The sequence below is a fragment of the Gymnogyps californianus genome, chromosome 9 (assembly GCF_018139145.2).
Source record: "Gymnogyps californianus isolate 813 chromosome 9, ASM1813914v2, whole genome shotgun sequence".
NCBI lineage: Eukaryota > Metazoa > Chordata > Aves > Accipitriformes > Cathartidae > Gymnogyps > Gymnogyps californianus.
Genome location: NC_059479.1, coordinates 11,896,061 through 11,909,142, shown reverse-complemented (window position 1 = coordinate 11,909,142; position 13,082 = coordinate 11,896,061). Strand labels below are relative to the sequence as shown.

Here is a 13,082-nt window from a genome sequence, read left to right as displayed (position 1 = left end):
AGGCTCTGGCAGCGAAGTGTGGGGCGGGGGCCGGCCCTGAGCGCCGGACAGGCCCTGCCGGGAGTGTCAGCCCGACAGCAGCGCAGCCCCGGGCTCCGGAAAGGCCCCAGCTCCCCCCCCGCCGCCGCCCCTGTGCGGGACACCCGTGGGCGAGAGCCTGGCCCTGGGAGTGTTGGGCTGGGGTTACCTTGTAGGAGCCTTCTTGAGGACGAGGTAATTGTATCTTGTTTTCCAAGCTGAAGAAGAAAGGATGAGTAAGAGCAAGGACGATGCTCCACATGAGCTGGAGAGCCAGTTCGTGCTGCGACTGCCACCGGTAAGAGACCATTCGGTCTGGTACAGCTGAAGTGGCTGCCATCATGTTTTACACGCAGCTCAGTCCAGTTTGCTTGGCGAGCACCAGGCTTGGGAGAGGGATTAACATGGCAGGTGAAATCAGTGGGAAGTCTGCGGACCTGGCAAGGGACATGGAAGCAAGCTGGATGCTTTTGGGCTTGGGTAGCCCATTCCTGCTCATTTGAACAGATTTTTCACGGCCTCCCCTTGAGAGGTGCTCCTGCGACACAGAGCAGGAGGCTCGGAAGACAACTTAGAGGATTAGGAAGGAAATTTCTGTAAGGGCAGAGCTTTAGGAAGTGCTGGGTCTTCAGTTGTTATCACTGTCAGTGCACTTGATGCTATTTGTTAGATGCTTAAAGCTGAGACTGTGTCCTCCTGAGACCACAAGAGCTTGGTGAGGGGAGCTGTAACTTCCCCCAGAGCTGTGGTCCTCTGGCAGGGTATCTCTGTCGGGGGCCTCACACCACTGTCACAGCTGTATCATGTCGGGGAGTGTGAAGGGCACTGGGAATAGCAGAGCCACAGGATTAATGTGTGGTATTGGGACGAGGGTACTATTTTCATTGCGGCTTTTGCAATTGTTTTTCTGCATTGGGATGGCAGGGGTGTTTAAAGCTGGGTAGGTTGGACAGAAGCTGTTGGCGGTTCTCGGAGGTAGCACACCCAGTCCTGATGTAAGTCTGTCCAACCTTCCCAGGAATATGCCTCCACTGTGCGGCGAGCAGTACAGTCCGGGAATGTCAACTTGAAAGACAGGCTTACCATTGAGCTACATGGTGAGTGAGCAGGATCAGGACATCTTAAAAGTCCTCTGACAGTCCACAGGTGAAGCTGTGCAACTTGCATGTGTTTTCCCCTGAAATTTCTGCTGTCATGAATGTATTGTTCAGTTTAGCTGTTTAGCGACAGCACTAACCGGTCCTGTGGCTTTCCGCAGCGGATGGGCGCCATGGAATTGTCCGCGTAGACCGGGTGCCACTGGCAGCCAAGCTGGTGGATCTGCCCTGCATCATCGAGAGCTTAAAAACCATTGACAAGAAAACTTTCTATAAAACAGCAGATATTTGCCAGGTATGGGCTGTCCTTCTTGCCTGCCCCAACAGCTTAATTCCTTGCTCCCCTCTCCAGGAAAACCCTTGTACACTTTGGCAGCTGGACACCCAGTATAACATGGCCAATTTCTGTATTCTCACAATGTTAGCTGTTTAAAATTCCCCACTCTGCTTGGTGTTTAGAAATCCCATTTCTGAAGCATGAAATGTGATTTACCTTGTAACAGCTTAACTGCTGCTGTGTTTAGATATGAATTGAGCTGGGTGTGAAATATTGTGTTTCTTGTACCCCATGCCTGTGAATCCCTTTGGCTCACAACATGCAGTGGGCAGTCACTGTTCATTTTCCAGAAAACCTTTCACATCCTTTTGTCCTTGTGTTACGATAAGCACCCTTTGTGTTTATGCGGGGATTCCAGATGCTTGTTTGCACTGTGGATGGTGATCTCTACCCCCCTTTGGAAGAGCAAACTGTGAGCACTGACCCCAAGGCAAACAAGAAGAAGGACAAGGACAGAGAGAAGAAATTCATCTGGAACCATGGCAGTGAGTAGAGGCTGTGCCAAACCCCTCCATCCCACCACCCCAGTGTCCCCACAGCTGTGCAAGGCATTCACCACTGCCATGTCCTGGCTGTGCTGCTGCTCCATTTTCAGTGCTTTCTCTGTTCCTGAAGGGATCTTCTCCCTTGGCACGCAGCTCTCCCATTAGGCCATCTGCTTGACACATGCAATCTGTTTCCTCTGTCACAGTCACTCTTCCCCTGAAAAATGTACGGAAGAGACGATTCCGGAAGACAGCTAAGAAGAAGGTAGGTTGCTTCTCACACAGATGCAGATGCAATAATCAAGGGATAGGAAGGCAGAGACATTAAAGCTGTAACTGTCTATTAGTCCAGAAAACACGTAATTTCTTAACATTGCTTCACATGTTTCCTTGCCCAAGATGAGGGTGAAGGGAGGGTAGTAGTTTTAAACACTCCTTTGGGTGCTTCCTCCATGTTTTCCAAGATGCTCCTGAGGGGAAAATCCTCTGTGCAGAGAACTGCTGGACTCCATTCCTGCGGCTGCCTTGCCATAGCACATCTTTTCCTGCTCATAGAGAATAAAGGAAGACTTGCATGGAAATGAGGCTTCACTCATTCCTGCTTTCCCAGCTGAAATCTTCTCTCTAGACATGGCCCGTTCACTTCCCGAACAAGCAACACTACAAATAGAATAACTGTCATTTCAGCTGGGGGAGTGACAACAGATGGAGCTCAGAGACTGTCTCTGTGCGTATGCACAAGCCAGGCAAGGTGTTAGAGAGATGCAGCACTGTGAGGCTGGGAAGACTTGTTCTTCTCTGCTATACAGTTTCTGAGAACAGGATGGAGTGCTATTTTGCATGACATTTGGGAAATAAATTACTTGAGACATTCTTATAGCCCACAGGAGGGATTTGATGTCACTGCATTAAGATTACTGGCTAATTTAAAAGTGAAAAATGAAACCACCTTTTGAGTGAGATGGGAAGGAGTTGAGTTGACCATCCATCAGGAAACAGCACCTCAAGGACTTTCTGCATACACACGGAAAGTCTTATTTCATAAGTAGCATAAGTAGAAAAGTGAGAGCATACAACCCACCAAGGAGCTCTGTACAAAAAAGATGGATTGCTTTCTGGAGGTGCATAAATTACTTTTAGGGTGAGCAGGAGCAAAGGCTGAGCAGAAAGCGTAAGAGAAGAGAGGCTTGAAATAGGGCTCTGTCCAGAGGTGGAGGGTTGGAGTTGACCAGCACCAGCAGCGTGCACGAGGCATCTAACAGTGTCTGTGTTCTCTTTCCCCTCTCTGGCCCAGTATATTGAGTCTCCTGATGTGGAAAAAGAGGTGAAGCGTCTCCTGAGCACAGATGCTGAAGCTGTCAGTGTCCGTATCCTTTTAGGAGGAAAAAAAGCTCAAGTAGGGGACAGGACACTATGTGTGCCCTGGGGGTTGTGGAAAGGAGAGACAAGTTCAGCTTTGTGTGGGTGTGAGAGACTGGGAGATAAGCACACAAGAGGCACTGAAGTTTTGGAAGTTCATCTTGGCCTTGTTCAAAGCTCATTGTTTCTTCATGGTGACCTTCCTTGTGGACTCTACTATTGTACTGAGCAGGAACTTAAGTAACAGCAGAGGAGAAGTCATCAAAAAAGGAGGCTGGGGTGGTTTGTCCTGGATGTCCATAGCTGCAAGGCCAGACTTGTTGGAGGAGCAGTGATCTGCAGTTTCTAGCATTCTTTTGTTGTACTGCGTCTTTCATGTTCCTCTTTTTCCCTTGACTTGTCTGTTCCTGCTGTCAGGCTGGGAAGTCATTGCTGAAGATGAAACAAAAGAAGTAGACAACCATGGTTCGCTCACCAGCTTGGACATCTCCTCCCCAGGGATGTCAGGACATAAGCAAGGCCATGGCTCCTCAGGTATAGTGGGGAAGGCTGTTGTTTTCTTTCTAGCCACTAAGTAATCAGTTGCATCCATTCTCTCTGGGGTAAGCCCTAACCAGAGTGAAGGAGAGAGGGCGTTGAGACAGGTACCCTGTACTGATGTGGTCCCTGGCAGGCAAAGGGTGCTGGGAGGTCATCAGCTGTGTTTTCCCTCTTACCTTTTGCACTCCCCTAGAACATGATGAACTGCGGGAGATATTTAATGACATCAGCAGCAGCAGCGAAGATGAAGATGAGAGGGATCATCATGATGACGAAGACCTGAACATCATGGACACTGAGGAGGACTTGGAGAGGCAGCTGCAGGACAAGCTGAATGAGTCTGATGGGCAGCAACAGGAGAATGAGGGGTCCAACCAGATAGGTGAGTGGGTGGCGGAGTGCAGCAGAATCACCGGGGTGCCAGGCAGGCTGCGCTGCCCAGCTCTGCTGCTGCTCTGTATCTGAGCTCACTCTCTCTACCAGTCATGGGGATCCAGAAACAGATTGACAACCTGAAAAGTAAACTCCAGGAGACCCAGGACAGGAGGAAGCGCCAGGAAGATCTCATCATGAAAGTGGAGAACCTAGCCCTCAAGGTGAGAGCTCTCATGGGGTCTCTTCAAGTCTTCTGGTTAGCACTGGCTTGCCATTAGATCCAGCAGACTGATTCAGCTGCTGCCCTGGAAAAGCCAGGGGCCTTTGCCTGCTGGGTTAAAAATAATTGTGGTGTGACTATATGCACTCCAGCATTTCCCCATGGAGGCAAAGCAATCCATGAAACTGCAGGAGATAAGGGGGCTGGTTGTCAGTGCAGCTTGGGGCTTGCTGCACCATTTGACATGTTGTGCCAGCACCCATTCAGTTGAGAACACATTGGTAACTGTGGTCTGGCATGTTTGTCTCTGCAGACCCGTCTTCAGGCCGTGCTGGATGAGTTCAAGCAGCAGGAAGAGCGAGAGAAGCAGCAGGTGAGGAAACTCCCACGGTGGAGTGGGAAGGACTGGGGCATGACACAGTTCTAGGCTTGTTTCCTGAGTCTTGTACCGCACCAGCTGCTTTGAACTCCAGTGTTACAGGTCAGGTGTGGTTGTACCTCATCTGTAGTTGCATGGAGCTTCCTAAGGCACAAGGAGGTATAAGAAATGGGGTTGATTGCAGCCTTCCTTCTGGATGAGCAGGGCGCCAAAAAATGTCTAGTCAGCAGTCCAAGGCTGCTAGGATTGCTGCGTGGGGTAAAACATGACACAGAAACCCACTAGCACCCATGTACAAGAAAGGCAGTAGCTGTAGGGTCTTGGCAGATTTCCTGCCTGGGCAGCTCTGTCGAGTTTCAACCAGGTACCAAGGCAGGAGGTTCCCACTCCCAGGTTCCTGTTGTGCAGCTTCACCTTGTGGGCAGCGCTGAATTCTGCCCCAGAGGTGCCCAGGCACGGCTCCCTGCAATGTACAGGCAAAGCAGCCACTGCTGTAGGTGGAAGATCCGCAGAAACACAGAAGTGCTTGGGCTGGAGCTGCCAGGAGTCCCAGCCATGCCTTACTGTAATGCCTCACTCCCTCTTCCCAGATGACGTCCCTGCAGGAGCAGCTGGAGTCCCTCATGGAGAAGTGAGGAGCAGGCCTGGGTCTTTGTACCTGCGAGCAGAGCTGGAAGTGTTGTTCATCTGCTATGCTGAAGTCTTTGCTCTAGTCACGCACCTCTGCTGCCACATGTGCTGCTGGGCAGTGCTAGAGGCTCCATGTCCAAAGCTGCTCTCACATCCATTGTGCTGGGCTTGGCTGGTGGAGCTAAAGAATTGGACTATGCCTGTGAGAGCAGTCAAAACACTGGATTTACTGTAAATATTCAGCACCGTTCTTCCAGAGGGGTTTAGTTCTCCCTGGGACAGTGTGGTGCAGCTTTCTGCATCTTATTAAGTCTTGGACTTGATGGGCTGTGGCCTGGTAGGAGCTTGTTCTTGTGTTTGAGGTATGCTTGTGCTGCAAACCAGACTCAATAAAGTACCGTTTCGAACTGTGGTCTGTTCCTCTGTGGTCTCCGGAGCACAGACTAGCACTACCTCTTGCCGGCTTGTGCCTGACCACACGCAGCCCCTGGCTGGTGCTCGCACCGGCATTGCTGGGCTCCTTTGCTGAAATGCTCCTTGCGTGGCTGGGTCAAAGGGAGACTGCATGCAAAGGGGACCCTGTGAGCTGTCACTCTTGTGGGAGGAATGAGGCCCTCCTGATCAGGGAGTTTCTTTAATTCCTCACAGACTAGGCAGGCAAATCCCAGATTAACCTGGCAGGGTGGAAAGAGGATTAGAAAGGCAGTTCCAGAATGCAACAGAGGGCACCGCAGGCTTCAGCGAGGGTGTGCCACGGCACAACACTCCTCTCGCAACCCAAAGGGCAGGGGAAGGGGAGAAGGCTTCTAACCTCTGTCCCCAGCACGGAAAGTGAAAGGCCAGCAGCCGCCCTGGGAGATGACATGTGTGTCCAGATAGTCAAGAAAGGGAGATATCCTGAGGAAGACGTGGAACTCCGGAAGGGCCAGAGCACGCCCGTGTGCCTGTGACCTGCTCCTGGGGGCTGTCAGGAGCGGCCATGGAGGAAACCTACCTGCTGAATGTGGAAGGGGTCAAAAAGAAGATTCTGCATGGAGGCCAAGGGGAGCTGCCAAAGTTGCAGGATGGGAGCAAGGTAAGTCGTCTTGGTTGTTACACCAAAGCCCTAGGAGAGGGGAGTGGATCCGACACTGCCATCCCTGCCCATTATGGTTAGATTCCCTGCTCGCAAGCTGAGCTTCAGGTCTGTGGTACAGGGAGATCCCATCTCCAGGAGTTCCCTCGCAAGGGGATGCAGGAAGGGCTGTTTTGGGCGCAGGCAGCCACATTGCCCTCACAGTGACGGCTGACATTGCCCGCTGCCTTCAGCTTGCATGGGTGCCGTTACCTGCCGCCTCCTTCTGTCCTGGGGCTGTCAGAGATCAGCAGCCACGATGGGTTGCTGGAAATCTGCCTTTCCTGATGTGTGTCAAACAGGAGTGAGCGGTGCCAACGGGGAGCTCTTGGGGGTTTCCAAGATTCCCCAGCCCATGGGTATGGGCAGATCACGGTGGGTTCCGCCAGGTCCTGGTACATGCTGTGGGAGCACTTGCTGTACTGGGTTATAAAGGGGGATCCAAAGAGCAGCAAGATACAGCACCGATGGGCGTTAAGACACTGCACCATCTGCTTGCTGTCTAGACAAGTGGGTAGGAGGCACAATCTCCTGCTGCAGATGGAGACCTGCCAATCAAACCAGCACCTCACCAGGAGCAGGCTTGGCCCCACATCCTGGCCCCATGGCAGAGGGATTCAGGGCTGGCAAGGGGACAGAGGGCTCTCACTGCAGTGCCTGCCCCGGCTCAACACAGCTTTCTCCGAGGCAGATCACCTTCCACTTCCAGACGCTGAAGGATGACTTTGAGCGGACAGTGATTGATGACAGCCGGGAAGCTGGCATCCCCATGGAGATCATCGTGGGCAAGATGTTCAAGCTGGAGATCTGGGAGACGCTGCTCAGCTCCATGAGAGCCGGGGAGGTGGCCGAGTTCTGGTGTGACACCATCGTGAGTGAGGGACCCACAGGCGCCCACTCCCCTCCTTTCTGCAGAGCCAGGGCACAGGACCATGCACCCCAGAGATGCTCCAGCCTTGCCTGGTGCTAGCACAGGGGGCACAGGTGTCACTTAGCCACAGCACCAGAGGGGCTGCCCCAGAGGAAGGGGGTGCAGGCTGGCCCCATGCGGCTGAGCAGGGTGCTCCCCCTCCTTGCAGCACACGGGCATGTACGCCCTGGTCTCCAGGGGCATGCGGAGGATTGCAGAGGGCCGGGACCCCCTGGAAGGGCAGAAGCACCGCTGTGGCATGGGCAACATGTTTGACTACCACAGCACAGGCTACGACGACCTGGATGAGCTGCAGCGGACGCCGCAGCCCCTCATCTTCATCATGGAGTTGTTCCGGGTAAGGGGGATGGTGGGGATGGCTGCCGGCGCAGGAACGGCCAGGGCAGGCAGCTCAGCTCCTGCTGCCCGTGCAGGTGGAGGAGCCCTCGGCGTACAAGCGTGACACCTGGGCCATGAGCAAGGAAGAGAAGCTGGCAGCAGTGCCTGTGCTGCACGGCGAGGGCAACCGTCTCGTCCTCCGCAAGGAGTTTGGGCAGGCAGCAGCGAAGTACCAGGAGGCTGTCATCTGCCTGAGGAACCTCCAGGCCAAGGTGAGCAGGACCCAGCCACCTCCTGTCATCCTTGCCTGGGTTTCCTCAGCAAAGCGCTCCCCTGTGGGCCCTGGGTGCCGGGGAGGGGATGGCCACAGCTGTGAACCACTCACTGTGGCTCCCTGGGGCAGGAGAAGCCGTGGGAGGATGGCTGGCTGAAGCTGGAGAGCCTGGTCACACCACTGGTGCTCAACTACTGCCAGTGCCAGCTGGAGCTGGGCGAGTACTATGAGGTGCTGGAGCACACGACGGAGCTCCTCCAGAAACACAACGGTACCCGTGCCCTGCATCCCACCACCCTGCTGTAGAGCCCCCGGGGACTCTATCCTCTGGCTCCCCAATCTATGACAGGGCTCATCCCACATCCCTCTGCCTGTGATGGTACCTATGTCATCTGGATCCCCATGTCCACTGCAGAACCTGCCCATGACAGTGCCCATGGCCCTGGTTTCCCCTGCCCACAATGGCATCTGCACCCAGTGTCCTCTAGGTCCCCCTGCCCATGATGTTGTCCCACATCATCCAGATGCCCCTGCCCAGAATGGCTCCCCTTGCCCATGATGATCACTGCACCCCATGTCCCCTGGTGCCCATGGTGGTACATGCATGGCCTGGGTCCCCCTGCCCATGATGGTACCCCTACCTACTAGTGTGTCCACCCCATGTTCCCCTGCCTATGATGGTACCTGTGCTCTGTGTCCCCTGGGTTCCCAGGGTCTCCACCTCCCATGGCTGGTGGCCCTGAGCTGCAGGACCCCCGCCGGGGGCTCTCCTCTCCCGGCAGACAACGCCAAGGCCTATTTCAAGCGGGCGAAGGCCCATGCTGCTGTCTGGAATGAGCAGGAGGCACGGGAGGACTTCCTGCGGGTGGCTCACCTTGACCCCTCTATGGCAGCCGCTGTGAAGAAGGAGCTGAAGCTGCTGGGGGAGAGGATGAGGAAGAAGCACATGGAGGATCGGAAGCGCTACCAGGGGCTCTTCCAGCCACCCCAGGGGCTGCAGGCCAGCAATGGGCAGGAGAGCAGGGAGGTGGGCAAAGGGGCAATGCTGCCAGAAGAGGCACCCCAGGGTGAGGTTGGAGTCCTGGAGACCCCTGAGCAAGGGGAGTGGGGTGCAGGGACTGAAGAAGCAGAACAACCAGGGGCTGACCAAGCAGAACAAGGGACCCCCAGGGCCAGGTGTGAAGGGGCAGCACCAGGAGGAGAAGCAGCCCAGGGGCAGCCTGCAGGGGCAGAGGTGGAAGCGAGGGATGGGACAGGACTGGGGGAAGAAGCAAACCTGGGCACCTGTGGGGCAGAGCCAGAGAGCTGGGGAGCAGAGAGGGGGGCAGAGGAAGAAGATGAGAAAGAGAAGGAGGGGGAAGAGCAAGAAGAGGAGGAGGAGGAAGAAAAAGAGGAGAAGGTAGAAGAGGAGAAGGTGGAGGAGGATGAAGAGGAAGACAGCTCAGCAGCAGAGATGGAAAAGCTGGCTGCAGGGCAATGTGAGGCAGTGGGGGGGACAGAGGCAGCAGGGCTCCAGCAGGGGCTGGAGCAGCGAGCCAGTGGGGCAGAGGGAGCTGGCACAGGGACCATGGCTGGGGCTGAGCCAGGCAGAGCCCCAGAGCCAGGGCTCCCCAGCGAGGGGCTAGGACCAGCTGAGGGGTCCCCAGAGCTGGAGGACAAAACACCCGGAGAGGCACTGGAAGAGGGGAGCTGCGGGGAGCAGCGAGCAGGCAGCGGCCAAGGAAATTCTGGGGAAGGCAATATCCCCCTAGACAGCTTCACCCCTGGGGCAGTGCTCCAGGCTGGGCGCTCAGGGGCAGACGAGAAGCTGGGTGGAGGGGCAAAAGTACCCCCCCGCCCCGTAGCAGCCAGGGAAGGGGGCGATGCACCCCTAGGGCAGTGCAGCGAGAGCAGAGAGCTCAGGGCCATGACCCTGGGGCATGGCAAGCCCTGAGCAGGGCCAGTTACTCCTGGATGGGGGAAAGGCTGCCAGACCACTGACAAGGAGGCACAGCGCAGGCAGCAGGGCTGCTGTACCCTAAGAAGGAGCCCCAGGGCTGGGGACTGGCCCTGCAGTGACACGGGAACAATGCCATCCTCACCCTGCCACTGCCAAGACCACCAGCCCCACTGTGCAGCAGCGCCTGCTGCCTCCCTGCCCCGACTCATCAGCTCCAGCACCTTTCAGCTGGGCCCCACCGAGCTTTGCTGGCTGAGAAATAAAAGCTCTTCCCTGGCACCATGTGCTGGATTTGTTCCTGGACGTGACTGGCTTCCCTGATCACAGCCCGCAGCTCCTGCCTTGCCCTGGAGCCTGCGGTGCAGGGATAGGGATGGGGCATTTTGCTCTACCCTTGAAAAGGGAAGTTAAAGAGGCTGCATTTCACGCCCATTTAAGCTCCTGAATCTCTCCTGTGTGAGAGCTGTCCCCCTACTTCCCTGCAGTAGCACCATGTCAGGCCTTTGCCCAGCACCACCAGCCCTTCCAGGCAAGGGTGAGAGCAGGTCCAGCCCTACAAGTATCAGTTGTGGGCAGGCTTCACCATCAGCAGACGCTGGGCTGCACTCTGTGCAGCGGGGAGGGCCTGAGAGCCCGCAGCCTTGTCCTGGGCTAGTCCTCAGCTGAGCCCCTCACTGTGCCATGGAGACACAGGGAACATGGGCAGCACTTGGGGTAGAGGCACCCGGACACCTCTGGGCACTGGAGACCTAATGGGACTCCAGGGAGAAAGCACAGAGGGAGAGGACTGCCTGCCCAGCATCCCACTGCTGCCTTCATCCTTCCTGGGGCTGAAGGGTTTCCTACAGCAGAAGTTCCCGGGGAACTTTCGCCACACAGCCCCTGTCCCAGCCCTCAGGCTGCCACGTGGCCCTGAGCAGACCTTGCTGGAAGAGGATTAAAGAAGATGGTGGTCAGGGGATGCACCTGTGTCTGGGGAGCCTTGGGCTCTGCTCACAGCTTCTGCTCTGCCTCAAATGGTGTGGACAGCCAGGGTGACATCTGTGTCCCAGCAGCCCTGCAGGAGTGGTGCCAGCATGGCACAGCGCTGAGAGCTGCCCTGACTCAGCCAAGGTGCACTAATAGAAGAGGCCAGAGCACCGATCTGGGTCTCAGTATAAATACAAATTTATTCTCTTTCCAGAGCAGAGATGGCACGAAGCAGCAAGGACAGCAGCACCACAGTACATGGTTACCAGAGCATTAGCCAGCCTGCTCCTCTCCCTGCCGCATCTTGGCTCCCAAACACAGCCCGAACACCCAGCCTGGCCACCGCTGCTCCCTGCACCTGGCACCGGGGCCAGCAGCTCTGCCCTCATCTTGCCTTTTCCCTCCTCCAGCTCCCCCCAGGCTAGGTACTCCTGACCTCATCCTCAGGCCAAAACCTCACTCCTCCCCACACTCCCCCATCTTGCTATTGGGATAACAGGGGGGTCCAGCCGGGTCTCACAGGCTGGCATGTGGTCCCTCACCGCAGTCAAACAAGCAGCCTGACACACAGCATGCTTACAGCCAGCCTAACACCAATGCTACTGCACTCCTGCTGCTCGCCCGGGTGTGAGGGGGGACAGCAAGGACAGCAATCCACACCACTGCTAGTGGACACTGCAGCACAAGACCCCAAACACCTGACCATAAGGCTCACACTGCCTAATCCCTGGTATGGGCACTGCTTTGCACCTCTACCAGCACGCTGAAGCCAACTGCGCAGCCCTGTGCCCCCACATGCTGCCTTGGTCTGAACCTTCCCGAACAGCTCACCACCACGTCTTGTCCCAGCCAGCAACAACAGCCCCGTCCCTGTCCTTGCAGCAAGCCCTGTTTTGGGCAGGATGCTTCACACCAGCATGCAGCCCTGCCTGTGCCCTGCCCTGCCCCGAGGGCTCCAGCATCTCATCCCTCCACAGCCTGTGGCCCCAGAGCACCAGGGCCAACTCAGCCTCTGCTCTGGGGCACCCCACAGCACCTGACTCTACCTCTTTCTCGACATAACACAGCATGAGACAGCCAGCCTGAGGGAGCCTTTGGGACCAGGAGCCACCACCACCAAGCTACCCTGCCAGCTTGCAGAACAGCCTTCCTCCACTGCCTGGCAGGACTTGCCTGCTTCCAACGAGTGCCTCCAGCCCCTCAGCCCAGCTCAAATTGGGGGGGCAGCAGCAGTGCAGCAGGGAGGTGCCCTACCTGTCCTGCTGCCTGCCTGCACCGCTATACTCCTGCATCATAGCCCAACGTCCTGGTGGCCCCAGGGCTGGAGCTATGGCTGGAGAAATCCCTCCCTGCAGCACCATGGGGACGGGCAGCTGCAGGAGCCGAGGCTCCCCAGGGATGGAGCCAGGTCCGGGCAGGACAGGCTCTCTGTGCCACAGCAAAGGCACAGCTCCCCAGGATACCAGGTGGGACAGAGTACCTGCTGCCGATCCAGCCCTCCGCTGAGCTCCCCTCGCAGCAGCCCTGCTCCAAGGCAGCACCAGCAACAGGGAAGGTGCTGGTCCCCGCATGAACAGATGTTGGGCTGGACTGAAAGTGAAGGGCAGCTGCACTTACAGTATTAGAATTTAATGGAGTGAGTCCAGGAAAGTATTTAAGTACAGAATATATATAATATATATAAATATATGCAAATTAAATGATAAGGCTTTGTTATAAAGACCCTCTCAAGATAAGGCTACTAACTGGGCTGAAGCTCTAACATGGACTCATCCCTACTCCATAAACCTTGCAGACTCTCCCCACCAGATGGTATGTGCCTGGCTGGCTGCGGAGCCCTGGGTGGCAGAGAGAGTTCAATCCATAAGGCTGGCAGCTGGATGCTCTTAGAAAGAGTTCTTTTAAAAACTGGGTGGCTCCAGGAGTATTTTTGTGCCCATAAACCTGGAGGCCCCTGAGCACAACTGAAGAGGAGCGGGATGGTGAGCTCTGCATCCCCCGAGAGCTGCGGTCAAAGGCAGCATCCCGTGAGCGCTGGGGGAGACAGGCAGCTTTCATGTTCTTTCTTCTGAACCTTTCCACCCAGGCTTGGACGCT

General features: G+C 56.0%; 2 protein-coding genes across 2 annotated transcripts; both read left to right on the top strand.

Moving 5' to 3' along the window:
* The first annotated feature begins 52 nt into the window (after positions 1-52).
* On the top strand, positions 53-5,844 carry TAF7L (TATA-box binding protein associated factor 7 like). Its single transcript, XM_050901693.1, has 11 exons — positions 53-316; positions 1,037-1,115; positions 1,277-1,410; positions 1,811-1,937; positions 2,144-2,202; positions 3,232-3,304; positions 3,714-3,830; positions 4,030-4,218; positions 4,320-4,432; positions 4,745-4,804; positions 5,401-5,844. The coding sequence occupies exons 1-11, from the start codon at positions 251-253 to the stop codon at positions 5,443-5,445; spliced, it is 1,062 nt and encodes a 353-aa protein (XP_050757650.1). The 5' UTR covers positions 53-250; the 3' UTR covers positions 5,446-5,844.
* Positions 5,845-6,419: 575 nt separating this feature from the next.
* On the top strand, positions 6,420-11,262 carry LOC127019794 (aryl-hydrocarbon-interacting protein-like 1). The gene is made up of 7 exons (XM_050902021.1): positions 6,420-6,515; positions 7,246-7,425; positions 7,634-7,822; positions 7,899-8,075; positions 8,207-8,348; positions 8,860-9,104; positions 11,200-11,262. Exons 1-7 carry the CDS (start codon positions 6,420-6,422, stop codon positions 11,260-11,262), a joined length of 1,092 nt encoding a protein of 363 aa, XP_050757978.1.
* Positions 11,263-13,082: the final 1,820 nt, after the last annotated feature.